Below are 26,716 nucleotides of genomic sequence, written 5' to 3'. Positions count from 1 at the left end.
ATAATTCGTGTAAATGTAAAAAATTAAAAATATTGCAAAGAGCTGTACTATGTATCTAAGGGAGAAAACTGAACATTACATTTTGGAAATAATGTGATCATGTATTGAGACTGTATCTTAATCCCTACACCTAAGGGCGGTGGGACCATCAAACTTGCTTCCTCTCCCAGTCCAAAATATCCCAGACTTCACAATAGTCCAAGCATACTGCAAAAGCCATTTATGACATTGTGTTGGGGGGAAGGTTGAGTATATGCCCCTTGAGGAGTGGGGAAAGGTGAGAGGCTATTTTGCTGTTTTGGTATATTGGCTGTCTGGGGCATCCAGAGCTGCTCAGATGGAGCATCTTTAGTTTTTAAATGTAAATGAATAAATAAAGGTAGCCCTTAACTCTGCCATGTCCTAATTCTCTTTTTAGTGGTTAACCTTGCGATCTTAGTGTTCTACAATTCTATTTTAATAGAATGTGGGTGGTCTGGTAGTGCAGTTTCACATATCCCCGCCTTCCAGAACAGTTCAAAGGCATGAAAGCTGAATTTGTTTTTTTCACCCATTCAACATCCTTCTTCGGTTGGACTACTTTTTTTGCACAGCATAATACAACTTCTTATGCCTGGGATAAACATTTTGGTTTTGAGTGATGGCTGAAATTTCATGACAAATGAAACTGTTTGCAAGAAGCCTTTCAGAACCTGGTAAATATATTTCAGCCTCTCTAGATATCAAGCACTTCCTTTTACAATTTCCTCACAATACTGTAATATGCAGAAAAACTTATTGTCACTGCAGAATGCACCAATTTCATTTGCCAAACTCCATCAGAGTAGCATTTGGAAAGACAAATAGAATACGAGTATATCTGCTGAATTAAAAAACAGTAAATAGGGGAAATGTAGACAATGTGATAAGCTACATATTCAAGTAACCTAGGCAACAGCAGGAAGTCTGCCTCTGAGTAGAATATGATAAATCTTGCACAGATCTACACACTTGTAATCACTGGGTACTGTGTATTAGTTTGAGCAGCAGTTAGAGCTCTCTTTGGGGGGGGGGGGGAGAAGGAATATTTAAAAGACCTCTTTAGGTTGTCACATTCACTGCAAAAATTAGCATCGTCAAGTAGTGAAGCCCATAATGACTGATGGAGAATTTTGTTACATTCTTAAATATTTAAAAGCAAAACCTTATTATTCCATTGCTGAAAACAACAAACATTGTTGGATGATGTTTGTGCTCCAGATATTCTGAAGCAGGAATTCACCCTCGGTAACCATGTGATGACACTGGAGCCAGGAGCACAAACAAGAAAATAAACAAAAGAAGTCAAGCTGCTTAAGCGGATTTAGAAATATAGTCCCAGATTCCTTTGGTGTACGTGCTTTGATTTCAGTGGATTTACTCAGGTGCTTAAGTGCTTTGCTGAATCAGGGCCACAGTGAGGAGAATTACAGGCATTGTCTGCCAAACTAGGAATAGTCCAAAATTAGAAGGGAGCATAGCTTTACTGGGACTAAGGTGATATTGGGAGGGGAGAATGAAGGGTAAAACAGAGAAATTATACAATTCTCCTAATGATTTGAGCTACTAAAGGAACTTTCCAATTTAGTCAGAGTGACTATTCAGGTTAGCTAGTTCAGCAGTGCAAAGCAACATGTTAGTACATCATCAGTCTTGATGGTTAGAAGCCTGGCAGCTTAATTTATGCTGAAAATGGCTTCAGACTATTCAGAATTATGAAAATGCACTTCCAATACAGGGTCCTCCCATTCAGACTCACCACTGCTCCACGGGTCTTCACCTATTTTCTCTGTCATAGTGGCCCACCTCCAGCATCATGCGGTCCTTGTTCCCCATCTCGAAGACTGGCAGCAAGCAGCGCAATCCAGGGACGAGGCGCAAGCCTTGACCTCTGTTATCTCAGCTCCTTTCCTCCCTGAGGGTTAAGCGTAAATGTCTAAAAATTGTCTTCGGTTCCCACGCAGTCCTTGGATATCATAGGGGCCTCCATTGACGAGGTCTCAGCACAAGGCTGTTTACCAAGAGATAGGTTTCAGGCCCTGTAGGAACTCGTCATCCGAGTAGTAAACAGTCCTTCTGTTCTGGTCCAGACTTACCTATCCCTCCTTGGCCAGATGGCAACTTACACATATGTAAGTACACACTTTGCTCGCCTCAGACTTCGCTGTCTTCAGCTCTGGCTCCAGAGAATCTATTCACCCATGTGACATCATGGACTTTCTGCCATCAGTCTCCCTCAACGTGCTCTCTTCCCTCCAGTGGTGGATGGATCCAAGACAGGTCTGTACTGGGATGCCTTTTCTCCCATCCTCCCCAGACATGATGATCATCACGGACACATCACTCGCCAGATAGGGTGAGCACACGATACAAAGGACTGGGACCTCTTGGGAATCCAGAATGCACATCAACATCCTGGAGCTTCAGGCGGTATGGAGAACGTGTTGCGCATTTCTTCCATCCATTCGTTCTCATGTCTGACAACAAGACCACCATTTATTACATCAACAAACAGGGTGGGGGTGGGAGCGAGGTCAACTTTGCTCTGTGTGGAAGTGGTTCTTCTGTGGGACTGGTGCATGGCTCATAACATCCAGTTGTCAATGGCTTATCTTCCAGGGGCTCAAAATGATTGCAGGCTCTCTCAGAAGAAAATTTGTGGCCAATCACGAATGGGAGTTTCACAACACTGAAGTCAACAGCATTTTCAGTCTGGGGGGGATTCTGACCAGGGACCTCTCTGCCTTCCACGCCAACAGCAGGTGCACCATGTACTGCTGTTAGGGGTGGGGGGAGGCTCGGTACCCGTTCCCAAGGTAATGCCTTTGTCCTCTGCTGATTGGACCAGATCAATTTATGCCTTTCCCCCTTACCACAAATCCTCCACCAGATTTGCCCCTGAGGACATTCCCCTTCTTTTGGAATACCTTCCGTTCTTGAAGACGTGAGGACTCACTCTCAATTCCATTAAGGTCCACATAGCGGCTATCAGTGCCCCCCTCACCTGCCCCCACAGAAGGACACTCCATATTTACCCATCCATTGACTATCAGATTTTGGAAGGGTCTCCTCAGAACCTTTCAACCTGTTCAGGCAAGGGTTGGCCATATTTTTGCTGAACATGGTTGCTGTTTCCCCATTCTTTCTCCTACCAATGTCTGGTTGAGCATTTTTTATAGCCGATATGCACATCAGGCTGATAGTTTGTAGCATACTGACTTCTGACACAATCCTACCACCATATTGATTATTATTGTGAAAGATAAATAATTTTTGATCAAACCTTCATGTTCAAGCATCTTGGTCTAACTCAAACCAGGGGTGGTGGTGGGGGGGTTTATTTAGCTTGTGATGCAAATGCTCTAACTCCCATCCTAACCATGAATGTTCTTATGATCACAAAATACTGGTAGCCCAGCAGTGCAGTATGCACATCCAGTGCTTATAACATTCTGTAAGACTTACAGCAGTATTTCTTTTTTTCCTGTAGAAAAGACTAAAATGAAGATGCACCATTCTTCTCCCCATCTGGCTCAGTCGCAGATGATCTTCTTCCCTACTAGGTTCACTGGCTCTTAGAATGTTAATACAATCCTGCTTCCCAGGGTCACACCAGATTTCTAGGGGAACCCAATGCTTGACCAGCTTTGCAGTGGCACTTAACTGTACTCCTCTTGTCCCCCAAGTCCCCTTAAATAAGTTTTCTCTCCTTCCTGCATCTTGAGATCAAAAAAGTCACTTGCTTCTCTCTGGAATTTGGGGCAAACTTTCCATGGAATTTGCTAAATTCCACTAGTCCTGCTTGTTTAGATACTGTTGGAAACATTAGGCTGTTTCTTTAATTTGACGGTTAAATGTATAGTAATATATACCGATTTGCTCAATTCACCTAGTCGCAGTGCTGAGTTCAGTTGTGATATGGTTATGTCTGGATACGCTGAATAAATATTTCACTCGTACAAACTTGTCATTTTAGAAAACAAAATAATGTTATCATTCAGCCTTAATAAAATGTCTATAGATACGATACTCCGCTAGTCTTTGGAATATGTGGAAGCGTTGTTTGTAGCTGGTCACATTGATCAGTTGGCTCAACATTCCTATAATCTGTTCAGGAGTTTCATAATTCAAATACGGGGATTTCATACAAACTGACTACAGAATTATAAATCTCATGAATCCTGCACTTTTAATATTAATTCTTAGTGCAGATTATTCTGCATATGCAGAAACATTTGATTAATCCCATGGCTTAACTTGTAAATTTTCCGAACATGATGATGTGCTATATTCTGCTTCTCTAAAGGATTGCTACAAAGAAAATAGTCCAGATCATGTGCTCTCAGTTGCGGATAAGTGGAGCACAGATACATGGGCTTCCGATTGGTGACTGCTATTTGAGGTGATTCAAATATGGTTTGCGAAGCAAACTGCAAGAAAGTGAACACTTGTTTCTGTGGATATAAGGCATGTCCTATTTTTAAATAGTTTTTTCAGCATATTAGTAAATTCGATGGAAAACTCATAAGCACCTTTTGACGATTTCATAACTTTGTTTTAATTTGCAGCTCTGGAAAGAAACTAAACTTTGGGTCAGCAGACAAAATGCTACAAAAAGTTGTTTATTTGGAAGTTATATGTGAAAGTATGCAACTCATTTGACAGTTTCCAGGGATTATACAAAGCCTTTCAAACATTTTCAGAATAAACAGCAAAAAGGAAAAAAAAAAAAATCACACCATTGTAATCACCATACTATCTGAATCCCTTCCAGTAGTGCATTAAGTCATGTGACTAACATCGGTCACAGGTTCGTTCTCTCATTTCTCTCCCCTGGGGGAGAAGTGTGCAGTGAAGTGTTCTTGTTTTGGAATTTTTAAAAAAATGCATGTGGCTGTGCTCCTGTTGGAGAAGGCAAGGTCCAAGAATTGTGCCTTGCATTTAGAACGTAGGTGGTGAGGTTTGTGATGGGCCTTAGCTGGAGCGGGAGAACCCTTTTGATTACATCAACTACAGGAGCTGAGCAATCCTTAGTTTGGCCATGCCTCAGTTCCATTAGTCTGAAATTTTGCACCACGCTTCTGGTCAACTGTTTTGTTTGTTTGTTCAAGTAATGTTTTATCTGTTAACTCAAATTCATTTTCATAGAATCATAGGACTGGAGGGACCTCGAAAGGTCTACTAGTTCAGTCCCCTGCACTCAAGGCAGGACTAAGTATAAGAACGGCTGTACTGGGTCAGACCAAAGGTCCATCTAGCCCAATATCCTGTCTACCGACAGTGGCCAATGCCCGGTGCCCCAGAGGGAGTGAACCTAACAGGTAATGATCAAGTGATCTCTCTCCTGCCATCCATCCCTCTGACAAACAGAGGCTAGGGACACCATTCCTTACCCATCCTGGCTAATAGCCATTAATGGACTTAACCTCCATGAATTTATCCAGTTCTCTTTTAAACACAGTTATAGTCCTAGCCTTCACAACCTCCTCAGGTAAGGAGTTCCACAAGTTGACTGTGCGCTGTGTGAAGAAGAATTTCCCTTTTAAAAAAAAAAACCTGCTGCCTATTAATTTCATTTGGTGACTCCTAGTTCTTGTATTATGGGAATAAGTAAATAACTTTTCCTTATCTACTTTCTCCACATCACTCATGATTTTATATACCTCTATCATATCCCCCCCTTAGTCTCCTCTTTTCCAAGCTGAAAAGTCCTAGCCTCTTTAATCTCTCCTCATATGGGACCTGTTCCAAACCCCTAATCATTTTAGTTGCCCTTCTCTGAAGTCTTTTCTAGTGCCAGTATATCTTTTTTGAGATGTGGAGACCACATCTGTACGCAGTATTCAAGATGTGGGCGTACCATCGATTTATATAATAAGGGCAATAAGATATTCTCCTTCTTATTCTCTATCCCCTTTTTAAAGATTCCTAACATCCTGTTTGCTTTTTTGACCGCCTCTGCACACTGCATGGACGTCTTCAGAGAACTATCCACGATGACTCCAAAATCTTTTTCCTGATTTGTTGTTGTATTCTCTAGAGCAGTGGTTCCCAAACTTGTTCCGCTGCTTGTGCAGGGAAAGCCCCCTGCAGGCCGGGCCGGTTTGTTTACCTGCCGAGTCCGCAGGTTTGGCCGATTGCGGCTCCCAGTGGCCGCGGTTCGCTGCTCAAGGCCCATGGGAGCTGCTGGTAGCGGCGCGGGACGAGGGATTTACTGGCCGCCGCTTCCAGCAGCTCCCATTGGCCTTGAGCAGCGAACCGCGGCCACTAGGAGCCACAATCGGCCAAACCTGCGGACACAGCAGGTAAACAAACCGTCCCGTCCCGCCGGGGGCTTTCCCTGGACAAGCGGCGGAACAAGTTTGGGAACCACTGCTCTAGAGACCATTCCTGACAAGTATTTGTCTAATCTGCTCTTAAAAATCTCCAATGATGGAGATTCCACAGCCTCCCTAGGCAATTTATTCCAGTCCTCAACCACCCTGACAGAAAGTTTTTCCTAATGTCCAACCTAAACCGCCCTTGCTGCAATTTAAGCCCATTGCTTTTTGTCCTATCCTCAGAGGTTAAGGAGAACAATTTTTCTCCCTCCTCCTTGTAACAACCTTTTAGGTACTTGAAAACTGTTATGTCCCCTCTGTCTTCTCTTCTCCAGACTAAACAAACCCAATTTTGTCAGTCTTCCCTCATAGATGATGTTTTCTAGATCTTTAATCATTTTTGTTACTCTTCTTTGGACTTTCTCTAGTTTGTCCACATCTTTCCTGAAAAGCGGTGCCCAGAACCGGACACAATACTCCAGTTGAGGACTAATCAGCGCAGAATAGAGCAGAATTATTCCTTCTTGTTTTGCTTATAACACTCCTGCTAATGCATCCCTGAGTGATGTTTGCTCTTTTTTTGCAACAGTGTTACACAGTTAATTCATATTTAGCTTGTGATCCACTATCACTCCCAGATTCCTTCCTGCAGTACTCCTTCCTAGGCAGTCATTTCCCATTTTGTATGTGTGCCACTGATTGTTCCTTCCTAAGAGGAGTACTTTGTATTTGTCCTCATTAAATTTCATCCTTTTTACTTCAGACCATTTCTCCAGTTTGTTCAGGTCATTTTGAATTTTAATCTTATCCTCCAAAGCACGTGCAACCACACCCAGCTTGGTATCGTCCACAAACTATACGTGTACTCTCTCTGTCATGAAGATGTTGAACAGAACTGGACCCAGAACTAATCCCTGCAGGACCCCACTCGTTATGCCCTTCCAGCTTGACTGTGTACCACCGATAACTACTCTCTTCCACCAACATAGTGCTGTGCACACAAGTGCTTATGTCGGTGTAACTTACGTGCTCATGGGGGTGATTTTTTAATAAATTACACCAATATAAGATGTAGTGTAGACATAACCATAGAGTGAACAAACTAATCCAAAATAATCTCTTTTTAGAACAGACCCTGAGTTAGCCCCACTCTCTTGATCTTCCATTTTAGTCTGCAAGATCTTGAAAAGTTGAAGTCCTCTTCCCTCCCCACTTTTGGGGGCTGAGTCTGCCCTACAGCTCAGGAGAGAAGCCAGCCAGTGTCAGATCTAAACTACATGGCGTAAAAAGATTTAAAATAGTGGACAGTTTTCAAGACTGGTTCAGTTTGAGCTCAACCTTGACAGGGGCCTCTTAAATAAAGCTTTCCTGTACTCCTGTAATTCACGGCTGTTTATTTCGGTCATTAACCTGTTAACCTACTTAACATATCACTATGGCTCTACATCAAGTCTCAACTTTTTTGCAATGGTTGACAGAAGAATTCCTTCCTCCCTACGTTCTCTCTAAGCTGTGTGGCTGTGCAGCACGGGGAGAGGCGCCTCTCCCTTGGCCCTGGGGCTGTTGCAGCCGGGAAGAGACACCCTGGGGCTGCGGTGGCACGAGAGGGCTGTGGGGGAGTCATCTCTCCCCACTGCAGCCCCGGGGCAGCCTGCACCCCAAACCCCTCATCCCCAGCCAGAGCCTGCACCCCACCCTTCTGCCCCATCGCTGAGCCCTCCCCACACTCCAAACCCCTTGGCCCCACCCCCACCACACATCACTTCCGTATTGGTGCACATAAAATTAATTCTGCACATGGATGTAAAAAAATTAAGGGAACATTGCTTCCTCCCCTTATTTTGCTTTGGTCAGCACCTTCTGCAGAGTACAAACCCATACTGTAACTTACAGCGGAACTCGTGTATTTGCACTGTAATACCTGAGTATGGGGACAAAACGGATCACCTCACTGCTGATAGAGCTTTGTCTTTGTATACTGCTGCTCTTTTCTTGTTTCTACCAGTTTCAGTCCCAGCAAATGTTTGCTGAACAGGTTTTGAAAACTGTGCATCACTGTGATTAGAGTATGTACTTCAAATCATTTTTCCTCATACAGAAAACAGTTGGCTTACATCTCCATCCTCTCTTCATTTATTCTGGCTGGAGCCAGGCACACTAAATAGTGATTAAACAAAAGATTAAAATTCCATTTTTGTATGTTTGGCTGTTTGAATGCTAATCGATTCCTTTGGCGGAATGTTAAGTAAAAGCATGGTAGACAACACAAGGGGCTATTTACAGCAATCTGTCTAAATCCATTTTCAATGTATTGCTTATTATGCCTTTCTACTTTAATTCATTTTCAGTGAAAATGAAGGATGGAAACAGAGGAAGGAGATTAGTTTAAGACATAGCTACAAAAATAGTCACTTCTTAGTGGTAAACAACTTTGTTTTTAAGGAAAGGAAAATATGCTTTAGGATAACCAGAAGTTATGGGCTTGCTGTAGGAATTACTGGGTGAAATTCTATACCTGTTATATGGGAGGTTAGACTAGATGATGAGGATCCAGCTTTGAGATCTATAAAAGGTTTAATTTCTCTTTACAGCTGACTTTTAAAAATATATATATGTTTGCTCTGCCTCAGTTTCTTGTTTTACAAAACATAATATTCCAGATTTTCAATAGGCCTTAGCCCAGCACTTAAATTTACAGCTATAGTTTGTATAGACAAAACCTCTCATCTGTAAAATGTTTATCTACCTATCCTGCATCTGCAGATTCTGTAAATACAGCTGTCAAAGAATGTCCTCCACATTTCTAAACGAAAATTTAATGTTTTAAACAAGAACAAGGCACAGGCCTATTTATTCTCTTAAGCAAAATATGGTAATGCCTTTTGATGTGTAATTGAAATGCATGGTAAGTACTGGTGACAAAACACAAGAAAACTTAGTTATAACCACAAATGCATTTGTTTAAAAATTAAAGCTGAACTCGGTCCCAAAGATTTGTCTAGGCAGCATGCTCAGACTTAGTCTAGACTTTCTGCTTATGGGGATTATCAAACTGCTTAATATCCATAATTTACTACTTAAAGATAAATTCCATGCAGCATCCCTGAAGGATGCCATTTAAAAAGCCACACAGTCTGCTCCTCAGTTGTGTTGTGTTTAGATTTCTGATGCTTAAATACTCTTTATAAAAGAATTAAAGATGCATAAAAATACATTTGGAAAAATAACATCAACATTGGCAACACTTATTAAATGGCCCCGGTAGCAAGATTAAGAGGAATAATCTGTTAGTAGTTTAACACCCCCCTCCCCCCCTACACACACACACGCACACCGTTTAAATCCATGACATGTAGTCTGTAGTCCCACCCCATGTGCTACTGTTAATTACATTTCATAACCGTGGAATTTGTAGTGTGTGGAGGAGGGAGATCGTATAATAAAAGGGGGTTTGACTGTTTTGGTAGCATTTATTGATAAATTCATAACAGTGCAGTACACCGAAGAAGAAGAAAAATCCCTCCCTGATCTTAGTGACTCAACTTCAGCAGACCTCTGTAGCTGGACTGATGTCACAAGCCTAGTGTATTTTGCATATGTGAGCGTTGTGAATGCTGAAAAGTTTCATTGAAACTGAGGCAGACTACTGCGACTAGTACAGGAGTAATAGTAGCCTTCGAACATAGGGCATATCTACACTTACCGGGGATCGATGCTGTTGTGATCAATGCACATGGGGTTGATTTAGTGGGTCTAGTGAAGACTTGCTAAATCGACTGCAGATTGTTCTCCCGTCGACTCCGGCACTCCACCGGAACAAGGAGAGTAAGGAAAGTCACTGGGAGAGCATCTCCTGTTGACACAGCGCGGTGTAGACACCACAGTAAGTCGACCTAAGCTATGTTGATTCCAGCTACGTTATTAACGTACCTGGAGTTGTATAACTTAGATTGACTTACCCCCGTAGTGCAGACAAGGCCTTGACATCTAGCAGTAGATATTGCTAATGTTGATGTCATTTTTGCCAGGGACTCTCAGTAAACTTTTAAAAATAATATTTTAATGGTGACCTGTAAAACCTATGAAAATGTTGGTTGCTTGTAAGTGGCACAATTAAAGCAAATATTTGGAAACATTTATCTGAATTCAGTGAAATGTAATGGAGTACTCCTGGCTGGGATTGAGTAATGTAATTTCTGCATCTCTGAGACCAAGAAGATCTAAAATGTAGCATATGCTGTTATGATCATTTTATATCAGCCTTCCATTTGAGATTTACCATAGCTTTTATAAAGAGGGGTGTGTGTCCAAAGCAGGTTAACATTTGCCCTTTTTGCTTGTGTGAATCCTCTCTAATGTCATAGTTTTACCGTGCATTGATGCTAGGTGGAAGAAACAAGTAGGGGGACTGGAGAGAGAGGTGGATGACAAGTAGCCCCACGCTGTCCTCTCTCCCTCTTTTGGCAGTGCTGGTGTGAAACTGACTGGACTCTAGTTGTATGTCGAAGTCTGATCCTAGTTTGTTAAATTATAAACATGAGATTAGATAAAATTTCTAGATTGACTTTCAGTGATGCTTCTGTAACAAGTATCCAGTCACAGCAAACAATAAAATGGGTCAAGTAGCATGGTTCTCTACTGGGCTGCGTACGCCCAGAGTTTTCTAAACAGGAGGCCAGAGAGGTTACTGACACAAGGTGGTTTGTGTTCGGCAAGTTGCTGTAGTACCCAGTGCAGTACTCATGTTTGAGGCTACGTTTTAGTCACGGGTATTTTTAGTCAGTCATGGACAGGTCAAGGGCAGTACACAAGAATTCACAGCCCATGACTTGTCCATGACTTTTACTATATACCCCTGACTAAAACTTGGGTGGGAGAGGGAATGGCTCAGGGAGGACGCGGCCCGGAGGGGTGCTGTGGATGCTTTGGTGGGGTGCCACTGTGTGTGTGTGTGGGGGGGGGGGGGTGGGGGGGACTGGGGCAGACTCCCTATCCGGCTTCTGGGAAGCGGCAACCTCCTAGCGACACGTGCTGCCTTGGGGCTCTGCCCCAAGCCCCGGTTCTGCCGCTCCCATTGGCAGGGAACCACGGCCAATGGGAGCTACGGAGGCAGCACATGGAGCTAGGAGCTGAGGGTGCGGGGTTCCTGTCACTCTTCTGGGGAGCCCCCCCCCCCCGGTAAGCACCGCCCTGCACCTCAATCCTCATCCCTGAGCTTCCCCACACCCCAACTCCTGCTGCTAGGGTGTGGGGGCAAAGCTGCCCCAGCAAGCTGCACGTGTGACCGGCCCAGGGGCCGCACGGGCTGCTGCAGAAGTCACGGAAGGTCACGGAATCAGTGACCTCCCTGACAAACACGGAGCCTTACTCATGTTCACATGCATAGCAGTGTTTAGAAAGAAAGAAAACTACCTCACCTGGCAAGGAAACTTTCCTATTTTGCCAACCATTTCCATGACTTGGATTGAGCAGGCAACACCCTGATAAATAGGGAGAGGCTAGTGAGCAGAACTGGCCTTTTTTTAACAGTATGCCAAGAGAATATAAATCCTGTAATATAGAATAGTGCATTTTGAAGAGAACTTTGGAGAGATGTTTGATATTGGTGTCATATTGTCTGGAAAATTGGAAGTAAATATGGTAGACAAGATCAACTGTTTTGCCTATTGTGGTGGAACAGCAAAGTGTGCTTAGTCATGCTGAAAACTCATTCAGATTGCTGTGCCAGAAATAACTCAGCTACCCCAATTTTTCTTGCTCCTGCATCATCACTGGCCTGTCTTCCTTGTCTTCACCTCATGTTATCTGCCACTTGTTGGTAAAGAACACAAAAGGTTTGTCCCTGTAGAATGACCTTTATTCAGAACGACCAAGCTATCACACACGTCTGAGCTACAGCTCATTACCCAATATTAAATTTTATCATAGTCGTGGGTCAAATGAACTGAAGGGGAGTGTCACAAACTATAGCTGGAAGATAAGTTTTCCAGGATTTTAATTAAATGAAATGAACAGTAACTCCTCACTTAACGTTGTAGCTCTGTTCCTGAAAAAGGCGACTTTAAGCGAAACGATGTTAAGCGAATCCAATTTCCCCATAAGAATTAATGTAAATGAGGGGGTTAGGTTCCAAGGAAACTTTTTTCACCAGACAAAAAACTATATATTATATAGATATACACACAGTATACGTTTTAAACAAACAATTTAATACTGTTCACAGCTATGATGGTTGTGAAGCTTGGTTGAGGTGTTGAAGTTAGAGGGTGGGAGAGGGAGGGATATTTCCTAGGGAATGCCTTGCTGCTAAATGATGAACTAGCACTTGGCTGAGCCCTCAAGGGTTAACACATTGTTGTTAATGTAGCCTCTCACACAAGGCAGCACGAACACAAGGGAGGGGAGACAGCATAGCAGACAGAGACAGACACATACCTTGTGTGTGGGAGAGATGCACACTGCCCCTTTAAGTAAGCTGACCCACTCTTAAGTGCATTGTGTTTTTAAGTGGATCAGGAAGTTGAGACAGCAGCTGCTGCCCCAGGCTCTCTCTGTCTCTCTCCCTCTGTGTCCCCTCCCTGCTCTATATGGAGAAGGGATAAGCAGGGTGCAGGAGCAGGGCGGAGGGGGACACCCTGATATTAGCGCGCCCCTCCCCCTCCACCTCCCGCACAGCAAGCAGGAGTCTCTGGGAGCAGCTCCAAGGCAGAGGGCAGGAGTAGCACAGGGCAGAGTGGGAGGAGGGACAGCTGAACTGCCCGGCAATTGATAGCCTGCTGGGTGGCTGCAGCACAGGGAACTTAGGGGAGCGGGGAACTGATAGGGGGAGCTGATGGGGGGCTACCGGTCCACCCTGGTTCCAAGCCCCCACCACCTAGCTGCAACGGGCTGCTCTTCCTGCAAGCAGTGGACAAAGCAGGCGGCTGCCAAAGATGTTAGAAGGGAGCATTGCGCAACTTTAAACGAGCATGTTCCCTAATTGATCAGCGACGAAACAATGTTAACTGGGACGACTTTAAATGAGGAGTTACTGTCTATCTGAAAATATGTTAGCAATCTCTGCATTTGGACAGAGATCAGTGGCTGATAAAGGGATATTTATTGGTGGGAGGAAGAAAAGACCATTTTCTCCCATAAGCAATATTTAAAGTAAAAGGTGATCCATCACCTTTGGTGGTGGGAAGATATCCAAAAAAATGGACAAGATAGGCTGCAATAATTATAGAATCATAAGATAGATGGAAAAGTTCACCTGGTCCATCTCCCTGCTGATAGAGAATTTACTCCACAGGAAGTTTTCCTTACTATTCTGTTTACTTTAATTTTAAATGTCCCAAACGATAATTCTTCTGCTTCCCCTTAACAGCCTAACCAGCACTCCTTTGTCAAGGTTTTACTTTTCTTAATTACATCCTGAGATGTAGTTATACTGCTGTGTGCCATTCTAAATAATTCCTTTCTTTTTTTTACTGTTTGCACACTAAATATTTTCAGAGAATGTGTCACTTCTCCGCCTCCTTGTCCACATCTAAGTCTCTTAATCTTTGCTCATAAATCGACCACAGACATTCGACTCTGTTGCTTTTCTTTGAAGCCCCATCAGCTTGCTTTCCATGACATCATGAACCATGAGAGTAAAGCTAAAATTGCTAACAGCAAGAGGTGAAAAATTCAATATACTACCCTGCAAACATTTTTATTCAAGGGGATTAAATGGGGTTTAGTAGTCAGAACACACAACTAGGACCTTTCTGTCTGAGATGGGGAAGTTTCAGCTATGCTTCGGTGTGCCCATCTGCAAAATAGGTATAATCCTGATTTTACCAGGCTGCTGTGAAGATAGATTGATTGTCATTTTGTGATCCTAGACTGAAAGGCTCGATTGTTATATTATAACACATGGAAACGAATGGTAACTATAGATGAGACTAGTGCAGCAGAGCAATTAGATATGGTTAGTGTTACAATGGCAGCTGTTAGTGAGATTAAATTGGGGTTTAGTCTCATGACATCATTTTGAACTGCAAGTGACATGTCTGGGTGTCCTAAAAATAGTAGATTGGTCGATTTTATATTTTATTAGATGGATAGAGTAAGTAAGGCTTAGTTCACAGTATTAGGATGCATGTTGAGTAGTTGCAGGATTGCAGTACAATACTTTGGTGCCCATTCAATTATGAATATTTATTGGGGTAAAAAGAGAAGAATGGAAATGCTCTGAAGAACAGAATTTTCCCAAGACAAATCAAGGCATAAAAATGATGAGTTCATAAATTTTAATTGTTTAAACAGATGAAGAGCCTCTGTTACGGGACTCCAAACAGGCTTGTTATCAGATTGGCCCAGCATTTTGCACAAGGATTTTTTTTTTTTTGTCCAGAATGTCTTTTGATAACTGCCCCAGTAAAATGCTGTATCTGCATGCTGTATAGAGGAAGTAACCGTCAGTTTCCCTCCATTTAGCCCTATGACCTCACTCCCGTTCCTGGTTTTTTCATTAGTTGTCCCCCGTATTTATTTGGTATCACAGACCTGTGGATCCTCCCCTTAGGCTGGGGGGAGGTCCTTTCGCAGTGGGCGGGCTTCCCCCGCCCACTTCCTGGATATCAACAGGTATAGAGGAAGTAATGAAGCTGTTAACGTTACTAATATTATGACATCCAAAGCACTAGCTCCAGCCATGCTTTTATTTTGTGATTCCTTAAGTCTCCAAAGCTGTATCCGTCTGTGAAGTGTGGAAAGAGGACCAAAGTGTTTGCTTGTGTTGGTAAATTTCTTATTGTGACATGTAACGTGGAGTAGGTTTAGGAAAAAATCCAGCAGACTCATTTATAATGGAATAATAGAATGATAGGAGGGGGTTTTGCACTTTAGGGGAAGGGGCATCTCTTGAGAGAGAACAACTCTAGGCTTATGATTTGGAAGTGCTTATGCTTAATAGTCTCACTATATTTCTGCTGCAAGTATTTTAATCTAAAGGCATCTTTTTTGTGTCTTACTTTACAGACTGTAAGCTCTGTTTCAGAGTAGCAGCCGTGTTAGTCTGTATCCGCAAAAAGTGGATCCGAAGAAGTGGGCTGTAGCCCACGAAAGCTTATGCTCTAATAAATTTGTTAGTCTCTAAGGTGCCACAAGTACTCCTGTTCTTTTTACTGTAAGCTCTGTCTGCTGTTGAACAAAGGAAATCTATCTGCGTTCTATTGAAAAGATGCCATCAAAATGACCTCTTTTCACCCTGTTACTCTCCGTATACGCAAATATGTATATATCCCCATACATACAATCTATACTCTAAAATTTCTCCTGCATAGAAAACTGTAGCTTTTATTTTTTACTGGAATGCCTAATACTCTATTATGGAATTCACCATTCAGTACAAGAGGAATTTTGAAAAGCCAGGATTTTCTAGATACTATTTGATGTTTGTTAACAACTGTTTCTATGATGTGATTTCTACTAGTAATGTACCCATTTATACACATTGGTGTATTATCACATCATGGAGAATGATTGGCAGACAACTTTTTCTCTAACTTTTCAGATTTTATTTAGTCCCCCAAATTCAGGCGAGAAACCTGGGGTGAGATTCATTAAGTTTCTGGCCCTGCATACCACAATTTCTATGTCTTGTACAGATATCACCCTGCCCTTTATACACCCCACCCCAGAAAAATGCCTTGATTGTTCCTGAAACTTGAAAGCTACAGTGAAAAGGCTAGATAATAGGGGTCATGCTTCATGTGAAAACTTGCTATTAAGGGGAGTATTCCAATTTTATTCCAATATGATAGTATTGTAGAACCTCAGTTACGAACACCTCGAGAAAGGAAGTGGTTGTAACTCTGAACAAAATGATTTTTGAAGTTGTAAGAGAGTGGCCCATTACAGCAACTACACACCACACAACAAAAACACCAACCCAGGAACCAAACCTGGCTACAAACCCCGGTGCCAACTCGGTCCACATATCTATTCAAGGGACACCATCATAGGACATAACCACATCAGCCACACCATCCGGGGCTCATTCACCTGCACATCTACCAAGGTGATATATGCCATCATGTGCCAGCAATGCCCCACTGTCATGTACATTGGCCAAACCGGACAGTCGTTACACAAAAGAATAAATGGACGCAAATCTGACATCAGGAATCATAACATTCAAAAACCAGTAGGAGAATACTTCAATCTCTCTGGTCATTCGATAACAGACCTCAAAGTGGCAATTCTTCAACAAAAAAAACTTCAAAAACAGACTCCAATGTGAAGCTGCAGAACTGGAATTAATTTGCAAACTAGATACCATCAGATTAGGCCTGAATAAAGACTGGGAGTGGTTGTGTCATTACAAAATCTAAACTTAATTTCCCCAATACTAATTTCTCCCTACTGTTACTCACACCTTCTTGTCAACTGTCTGTAATGGACCACTCTCTTATCACTTCAAAAGTTATTTCTCCTCCCTTGGTATCCTGCTGTTAATTGATTTATCTCGTTAGACTGACTTAACACTTGGTAAAGCAACCTACATCCTTTCATGTATTTATACCTGCTCCTGTATCTTTTACTTCAGACATCTGATGAAGTGGGTTTTAGCCCACGAAAGCTTATGCCCAAATAAATTTGTTAATCTCTAAGGTGCCACAAGAACTCCTCGTATTTTTTGTTTTTTTGCTGATACAGACTAACACGGCTACCACTGAAGTCTGAACAAAATGTTATGGTTGTTCTTTCAAAAGTTTACAACTGAACATTGACTTAACGCAGGTTTGAAACTTTATTATGCAGAGGGAAAACGCTGCTTTCCCTTTTTTTTTAGTAGTTTACATTTAACACATGTACTTTATTTGCTTTTTAATTTTATTTATTTATATATATATTTATTGGTCTTTGCTGCTACCTGATTGTGTTCTTTCAGATCCAAATAAGGTGCGTGGTTCACTGGTCAGTTTGTAACTCTGAGGTGTATGCTGATTAGTACTGATTCTGAAATATGTCGCCCATTATAAAATAGGAAATAAGGCCAGTAAACTTTCAATGAGAAAATGAGTTTTTAATGGACTTTAAAGGTGTCCTTACTAACAGATATTGCACACTTTAAGTATCGTCCTAGACTGCAATACGTGATAACACAAACTAAAAAAAAAAAAAAACCCTGTTTGGCGATAATTATAGAACAATGTTTTGGGGAAAGCAAAATCTTCTGCTGGACATAGCTGCAAATAAAAGCTGCCATTTCTGCAAGTTCTGGTTCGGGCAAGGAAAGGGGGGATTGGCTTTTCTCTCTGATATGGATGGGTAAATGTGTGTCAAAGGTGTAATGGCTCTAATCTTGTATGTATTAAAAGGGCTCGCATGTGAGGCAAAGGAAAGACGTTTACTTTGATGATGGACAAAGGAAAAAGGACTGGCATGATAAAGAAGCTATAAGGAGGGACTTGGAGCGTATAGGTATGTAAGATCACTTATAAATGTAACTAATGTGGATCATAAAATGGTGTGGTCCCTTATTCAGCAGACTGAAGGTGGGGGAACAGCATGTTCGTATGTTCTTAACATTGCTCAACATCAGCTGCCTCCGTACAGGGAATGAAACATTTTTGCCTGTCTCTTGAGTAGGAAGATGGTGGCAGCATATTGGCAGTTCGAGAGTGGGTGCTGTTTAAAAAATTATAGATGCCTTTACAGTTCTGACAAATATTGCGGACCCATGAAAGTAGAAACATTTGTTTTGTAAAATCTACAAGCGCTGTCATGCTAGAGGAATCTGTTCTGTTTCCCTAGTTTGAGACACAATTCAGAATGCTTAAATTCTAATACAAAAGGGTTACGATGGGGAAGGACACTCACAAACATGTGGAAATGTAAAGTTGAGGCTGCCTTCTTTACCTTAACAAAAATTTCCCAAGGTTTCCCTTTAAAATGTCAGTGTCTGCTTTGGGATGAGTGGGGAGGCTGAGATGAGAAATGTTTATACCATGTAGATGCCCTCACATCTTTAAACCAAAAGAAACCTAATGGATCCAGCTTTGGTCCTACCAGTCTCTATTCCTTTAATTCTGGCTTCAGAGTGAAGAGCTTAATGTTTCATATTTGCACACCTGAGTGGTGTGTTTCTAGCAAAATATACAGTACCCGTTAAAATAAGTTTCATAGACTCTAGGACTGGAAGGGACCTCGAGAGGTCATTGAGTCCAATCCCCTGCCCTCATGGCAGGACCAAATACTGTCTACTAGACAATCCCTGATAGACATTTATCTAACCTACTTTTAAATATCTCCAGAGATGGAGATTCCACAACCTCCCTAGGCAGTTTATTCCAATGTTTAACCACCCTGACAGTTAGGAACTTTTTCCTAATGTCCAACCTAAACCTCCCTTGCTGCAGTTTAAGCCCATTGCTTCTTGTTCTATCCTTAGAGGCTAAGGTGAACAAGTTTTCTTCCACCTCCTTGTGAAACCCTTTTAGATACCTGAAAACTGCTATCATGTCCCCTCTGTCTTCTTTTGTCCAAACTAAACAAACCCAATTCCTTCAGCCTTCCTTCATAGGTCATGTTCTCTAGACCTTTAATCATTCTTGTTGCTCTTCTCTGGACCTCTCCAATTTCTCCACATCTTTCTTGAAATGCGGTGCCCAGAACTGGACACAGTACTCCAGCTGAGGCCTAACCAGCGCAGAGTAGAGCGGAAGAATGACTTCTGGTGTCTTGCTGATGACGTTAACCCAGTGCTGAGAATTTCTTAGAACTCAGAATATCAAACTATGTACAAACAGTGTTGTTGAAGGAAGAATTTTCACAGAAAAGATGACTGCTTTTGGGTCAGTCTCTGGCCACTTAGGCTGTGATTCGCCATAATGATACAGGTTTATTTTGTATCTATCCATAGGAAATGGAGAGCAGGGAAAACCTTACCCGATGACTGATGCAGAGCAAGTGGACCAAGCATACAGGGAAAATGGTTTTAATATCTTTGTGAGTGATAAAATTTCTCTTAATCGCTCTCTTCCAGATATCAGGCACCCAAAGTGAGTATACACTTGGTATTTGTGTTGTTGAACGTGTAGATGCCCTAATTTGCTATTCCCACTTGAAATTCTTCTATTTCTGTATTTCATTTTTATGTACTGTTGCAGGCTAGCCTTCGAATGTGAGGCTTCCAAAGCTGGGGGCCTGTTAACTCAGGTGTCCTCACAGCACCGTGTACACTAATTGGAGTAAAAATAAACTCGTATTCTTGTGTGTGCACCCGAGGAGCACTGCCTGAAAACCTACATTTAGCTGGAAAATAAATGCTGCATGGGCAGAAGCAACGAAGGCTTTGCCAGTGAGCCTCAACCCTTTCGGGGAGGTGGCTACCTCCTGCCTCATAGATCACTTTTCGTGCTGATTAAATTCTTGTGTACTGAAATGGCCACAACCATAGAACAATTAAAGTGAAGTTTTTATGGTGCTCTCTTTACTGGAAATGGGATTTAAATGTCCAGCCCACTTGACAACTGCACCAGAGAGCCATCAGATGGTAATGACTTTGTCACTAATTACCTGGGCTAGTTTTGCATAAGTGACTAGCTGGAAGTGAGACAGTTCCATGAGCCATTAATTCCTTTTGGAAGTCTGACACAATCTAAGTTTCACAATCTTGAAACATCTAGGAGGGAAAAACAACCTGTTTATGCTCTCTGTATGTGTGTATATATATCTCCTCAATATTTATTCCACACTATATGCATCCGAAGAAGTGGGCTGTAGTCCACGAAAGCTTATGCTCTAATAAATTTGTTAGTCTCTAAGGTGCCACAAGTACTCCTGTTCTTTTTGTGGGTACAGACTAACACGGCTGCTACTCTGAAACCTCCAAAAAGATTGACTAATGTGAATGGTCTATGCAGTGAATTTTCTCAGATACTCAGGGCTTTATAATAAACTTCTCGTTCTAGGGATTATAAGCATGGCCACAAAGTAGCTCCAGTCAGAAACTACTTTTGACTCTTGAATTCAGCTAGTTAAGATTTCTTTCCTGTGGAGTAGCATTAAATTTTACTTAGTTTTTGGATAATTGCTAAGGAGAAAATCCTTCATGTTCATGCAGTCATAAAAAGCTTGAAAATTTAAGCCTTTCCTAAACAATGCCACAGAGTGCTTTTGATTATGGGGGGTATATGGTTCTTAGTCACTTTATGAACTTATCTTTTTAAATACTCGAGTGCCAATTTCTTCCATGGAAAGCTTTTTCAAACTTGACGGCAGTAATTTCATCTAGAAGTCTTGCAAACAAATTAGAAGCTAGGACTTATTTTTTTTAAAAAATCTTTCCTTTTTCTGTCTCAACTTTGCTATCTCATTAGGAACATAACTGAGCTTCAGGTAACTTTAACTCTGCTAAACTGCATTTATTTGGATTGTTTTGGGCTTTGAGAATTTGAGCTTTAGCTGGTACCAGTTTCCCTTAACCTGAGGAATCAATGTATTGACTCATGTTCCCTAATGTTTCACTAAGTTGCAGAATTAGCAATCAGAAGTCAGCTACTTTGACTTTTGTAAAATGTCTAACTTCAGACCCTGGTCCCTAGTTAAAATTAGTAAGTGAAATGTCTGGGTCACCAGCAATTTAAGCTGTGACTAATGAAACCAATGCAGCTGCAAACTTCCCTTACCATAGCAAGTTGCAATTATGTGAGTCTCAACAAGAGGATAAACGGTATTGGATATAATTGATGCTAGGATTAGGTAGAGAAATGAACAGGGTTATATATAAAGGAGACTTGAAATGAAGGTACTAATGACCAAAAGTTTCTAGTGTGCCTTCTCCCCTCCTTAAAAAGATGTATTTGGAAATGGAGTATTTAGTGTTTCATAGTGATGTGACGAGGGCAATTTATAATGAAGTTTGGGTAAGATGAACTCTATAAGGGCATTTTCCAAAGAACTGAACATGTTGTAGAATACTCTGAATTAATACCACCCCATTAATTCCTGGAATAGGAGCTGAAATTGGTTTTCTATTCAGGAATATGCCCCAGGCAGAAGGTTATAGATTTAAGATTCTCACTAGATACAGCTTGTGTTGGCCTGTTAAACGTAGAAGCTCTGGTAAAGAGTGCTGGATCACCTTGAGCACCTGTAAAGTATAGCTATAGAAGCAGAAAGCTCACTTTCCTTGTGTTCTGCAAAGAGTATTTGAATAAGCCATTGTGCTATATTGTGCTAATGTAAGAGGGCTTTTAAAGCAATTGTAGAAATAATACCAGGAGAGAATAAACTTTGTTTGTAAACCTAACAGTGATAGCAGTTAAATATGACACTGATTATCCCCAGCACCTCCCTATTTATAACCTTTCACATTAAATAGCCTTATTCTGTCTCACCTGTAACGTCCCATAGTATCTGTGGGTAGGTCTATACTTACTGCCGGACCCAGAGGTAAGCAATCGATCTTCTGGGATCGATTTATCCCGTCTTGTCTAGACATGATAAATCGATCCCGGAAGTGCTCGCCGTTGACGCCGGTACTCCTGCTCCGCGAGAGGAGTACGTGGAGTCGACGGGGGAGCCTGCCTGCCGCGTCTGGACCCGCGGTAAGTTCGAACTAAGGTACTTCGACTTCAGCTACGTTATTCACGTAGCTGAAGTTGCGTATCTTAGTTCAAAGTGGGGGGTTAGTGTGGACCAGGCCTGTGCCTTCATCTGCGCTTTGCCAGCTGTTGGGGGCTGCTAGTAGTAAACAGAATAGTACTTTTGTGTTGACTCAGTTCAAGTGTAGCTGGAGAGGATCAGGAAGAGGTTTTAATGAAGCTGAGCCACTAATGTTTTCAAATAAACTATTTGTAGTCTGTGTCTGCATTGTCAGCAAAGGTCTTATTTAAAAAAAAAAAAAAAAAAAAAAAGAGGTAGCTGATATGCAGTCTTTGCTTTTTCCTCCCCCCAATAACTAACAGATTTAACAGTGGGGGGGAAAATGGGCAACAGATGTTTTCCTAATGCCATGGAATTTATTCTTGATCATAAAATTGCAATCACTGAATAAATCTTGTACAATAGTAGTTAGTGAGTTACCTTGAATGAACTGTCGCAGTAGAAGATTTGTACTAGACCCGAGCATGAGTTTCACAAGCTTTCACAGTGATTGAAGTAAACGCAAACCTTCCATACTGTGCTGTGTAGTGATTGCTTGCCACTGTCAATGTTGTTAAATCGTATGAAGACAATGGATTATGCAACAGATAAGAATGAACCGTGAATCCCTGAATTTTTGTTACATTGCGATTGCAGAGATGCCAGCCGTCCCTAATTTTCCATAATCCACCCAGTTTGTGCTTGTAATTACAAAATTTCTAATTTAGGCTTCAATGTGTTAATTTTGCAAGCACACATTTTAGTGTGTGTGTGTGTGTGTGTCTCACCACCACTCTGGTCCAATGAACCCATCAAATAGCGCTGCGGCCAACAGGGTGGTGGTGGTGGAGGTGCGTGGCATTCTTCTCCTCTGCCCCTGTGGTAGATGATCAGACTGCATAGTAAGGATCTGACAGGAGGCAAGCCGGGTGATTTTGAATGGGTTGGAGCACTGCTGGATTCACCGCCCAAGTCACAGGCTGTGTGTTGCATGCTGACTGCCCTGTGTGGACCCTGCTAGTGCACTCTAAATACCAGCCGAGTCCACATGGAACAGAATGCAACATGCTGCCTGTGACTTGGGTGGTGAATCCAGCACCCCAAAACCCGCCAACTCTCGCAGTGGCTTGCCTCCTATTCAACCCTCACTGCACAGTCTATGAGAGAGGAGAAGCTACAGGAGGAGGCAGCAGCATCAGAGGAGTAAAGAGGGAATGCAACTGAGGATGGAGAAGAGGAGGAGGATCATCCTAGGACGGAGGTCCAGGCCTTAGGGGCATAGGAGGGCAGCTGTCCTAGAGCCAGTCCTCCTTTTCTCCCTGTTCGGGGGGTGGGGTTTGGGATGAAATAGGGGGGAGCCAAGACCCTCTCCTTGACCATACATGGGGAGAGGGTGGGGCAGAGGTCCTTGTTTCTGTGCGGTGGAGAGAAGGTGGGGAAAGGAAGAGATCCAAGCAATCTCCCTAATTCCTCCCTAACTTTTTTCTTAAGCATCCCATAAAGTCTCAGCACAAGGCTGGCATGTCTGCTGTCGCTGTCTACAAAAAAACCGTATGTGAGTCCCTGTGAGATGATGCTGACGTTTCAGTAGGTTTTGAACATTCTTTACTGTGTGCCTTTGTGAGAAAGGTGACACTTTGAGCGCTACCATTTTGTACCATGAGTTGCTGCAAATGAGTCTGCCTTAACAAAGGCTGTAAAGGCAAATATGCTGATGCCGTCCCCAGAAGTGCTGTTAGAAATAGCACCTCCCTTCTCGAGAGTCAACGCTGCAAGAGAAAGATGTGCAATATTTGGTTGCTTGTCCACCCACAGATCAAGGATGCTTGTTTTTATTTTCTGGATAATAACTATTGCGGGTGGATGAGTTTGGAGAATATATGGCCACCTTCATGGAACATGTGTGTAACCAGTTTTTTCCAGTCTAAGCATTTCCTTTATTGGTATAGAAATAGGTATCCTCAGAATGGCAGATGAGTTTGCAGGATAGGGGCTCTCGGGCACAACTAGCCCAAGTAAATAGATGTTACTTTTTCAAAATCTTAAGGAAACTATCTAGGTAAAACCTCATCCAGCTGAAATACTTAAGTTTTAGCTGGATGAATATTAAAAGAACATAGTTATTGGCTGATCTTGTTTAAGCCTCTGTCTCACACTTGGAAACTAAAATAAGCTAGATCATTGTATTTATAATGACAGAGCAGAACTAAGCCTCTCACCCTTTGAAATAATACTTTCAGAGAAATCCCTCTCCTGGAGGTTGTTGGGGAATGGGAATAAAAGCAGAACTACCAGAAAGCTGTCAATAGACTTCTGCACTTTTGAGCTGTAAAGAGAACTGCTTCTAAAGGCAACCTTGACAGGTGATGGAAAGCACTAAATGACTTCTGTATCTTAAAAATGTTCTCCATCACTCTTTAATGCCACTTTCGATACTTGTAACATGACAGTATGGAAATAGTATTTTTAATCTGTGTTCTATTAATTCATTAACTCATTGCTGGCTAGTGAACATGTAGCTTATGGATATATATCAGAAAGCTGTTTTTAATGTATGTAGATAGCTGCTTCACAAGTCGTTGAGAATTAATTGAGAGTTACTTGGAAGGTAACGGATATAGACGTTATAGTGTTTAATGTGTCTGTTTTCTTGGTATGTTTATAACTTGTTTTATCCCTGTTTAGCTGCAATAACAAGCTGTACCTGGAGAAGCTCCCAAACACCAGTGTGATAATCCCATTCCACAATGAAGGATGGTCATCTCTCCTCCGGACAGTGCACAGCATCCTAAATCGCTCCCCTCCTGAGCTGATCGCAGAAATTGTACTGGTGGATGACTTTAGTGACAGAGGTACAGTGACTTCCTATGTAGCATCTCTACCTATAGCTACATAAACTACCTGACAAAATGCACAAAAGTATAGTAAAGAAGAGCAGATTATTGTTATCTGCCAAGAGCCAGCTTTAGGATTTTGGTGTCTCCGGTAACAGTCAGTTGATGTCTCAATAAGGCCTTCAACAGAGCAAGAAGCTACATTTCCTGCAGCACTTGCATTACTTTAGGTATTGGTGACGACAGCGATTTTCACAACACTGTGATTAGTCTCGGTGGTAAATAAGGAAAGTAAGTGCTCTCAATGTATTCATCAGCAAAACTCTGTGAGTATTGAGTTAATGATTTGGGTTCTTAAACACTTCCTATTTTGGTTTCTTAACATATCAAAAGTGATATTTTTTTTAAACAGGATTTTCTTCCTTCATACAGAAAATAATAATTCTGTATTAAGGAAAATATTAAAATTAATCTTGATGAATTGTTTTCATCCTAGAGACTTCATGGTTTAACATTTTTAGCTTTCCAGAAGTAAAAATAAATTTGGAAAATCCGTAACCTTCATAATACCCAGCTCTCATATTTCACTTTTCACCAGTAGATCTCAGTGTTTTACAAAGGAGGTCAGTATCATTATCCCCATTTTACAGACAAATAAACTAAGGCACAGTGGCATGTAGTCTTAGTTTTACTCTCATAAGAATGGCCATGTTGGGTCAGACCAGTGGTCCAGCTACCCCAGTATCCTGTCTTCCGACAGTGGCCAATGTGAGGTGCCTCAGAGAATGAACAGAATAGGCAATCAAGTGATCCATTGTCTCATCCATTCCCAGCTTCTGACAAACAGAGGCTAGGGACACTCAGAGCATTGTGTTGCATCCCTGCCCATTCTGGCTCATAGCCATTGATGGACCTATCCTGCAGGAACTTAGCTAGTTCTTTTTTGAACCATGTTATAGTTTTGGCCTTCACAACATCCCCTGCCAAGAAGTTCCACAGGTTGACTGCATTGAGTGAAGAAATACTCTCCATTTCTCTCTCCCCTTCTCCAGGCACAAAAAATACCAAGCAATGGAGAATCACACTGTCCATTTACATCCTGATGTCAATTCATACTGATGTACCTGAAAATCCTTATAGTGATAGATTAGGTATAACCCATAAACAATATTAAGTCTCCCTCCTGTATTTGCCACATTGCTCTGTTGATTCTGCAGCAGAAATTGTACTGCACAGCAAGAATTCAACAGTATAGTTGTTGTGTGTGCAGTCATCTGTGTTCATGTCTGTAGGCTAATAAGGGCAGAAGCTGGAGATGAGACCAACACAAAGTGGCATCAGTGTTTTACACAAAAAGGGAATGGCCTTAAATTGCCAAAAGAATTTGTTCCTTTGGATCTGCTTGGACCACCCTATGCAATGCTATATTAAATTAAACTGTGATTTAACTCCTTAGGATAAAGTGAGGGCTAGTAACCCTCACGCGTCATGGCATAAAATGACCATTAGAAGAGAGAATTCCACTAACCTCTTTTATGTTGTTGCAATTTGAAGTCTCACGTGGGGTTTGTACCTTCTCTGAAGCATCCAACATTAGCCAAAATCTGAGATGGAATACTGACCTTATGGGATCATCAGTCTGGCCTAGCAATTCTTAAGGTTTTTTCCATTTTAATTATCAAAGAACAAGAAGGTAATTACTTCATGCTGCAAGGTGTTTTCTTTAACAAGATCCTTCCATCTGGAATTACACAAGGAACACAGGGCTCTCTCCATGAGAGCTATTATGAGATGCGTTTCCAAGTAGAAATCTTGAGGGTGAGAAACAGCTGCTATGACTGATTCTGAAGCTCCAATAAACCCATGAACTCGAACACCAATCAGTGGTGCTCTGACCCATATTGACGTTGAAATGCTAAGTGC

The 26,716-nt window shown here is 41.9% G+C and overlaps 1 protein-coding gene across 1 annotated transcript in view; it reads left to right on the top strand.

Moving 5' to 3' along the window:
* Positions 1 to 26,716, top strand: part of GALNT10 (polypeptide N-acetylgalactosaminyltransferase 10) — a 125,007-nt gene that overhangs the window by 34,385 nt on the left and 63,906 nt on the right. Inside the window, exons 2-4 of the mRNA XM_034778555.1 lie at positions 17,690 to 17,792; positions 19,234 to 19,372; positions 24,645 to 24,811. Of these exons, the coding sequence (XP_034634446.1) occupies positions 17,690 to 17,792; positions 19,234 to 19,372; positions 24,645 to 24,811 (409 nt within the window). The remainder of the gene's footprint in view (positions 1 to 17,689; positions 17,793 to 19,233; positions 19,373 to 24,644; positions 24,812 to 26,716) is intronic.

The sequence above is a fragment of the Trachemys scripta genome, chromosome 8 (assembly GCF_013100865.1).
Source record: "Trachemys scripta elegans isolate TJP31775 chromosome 8, CAS_Tse_1.0, whole genome shotgun sequence".
In the NCBI taxonomy this organism is placed as follows: Eukaryota; Metazoa; Chordata; order Testudines; family Emydidae; genus Trachemys; species Trachemys scripta.
Note: the sequence above shows the minus strand (reverse complement) of the source record. Positions and strands in the feature narration are given on the sequence as shown.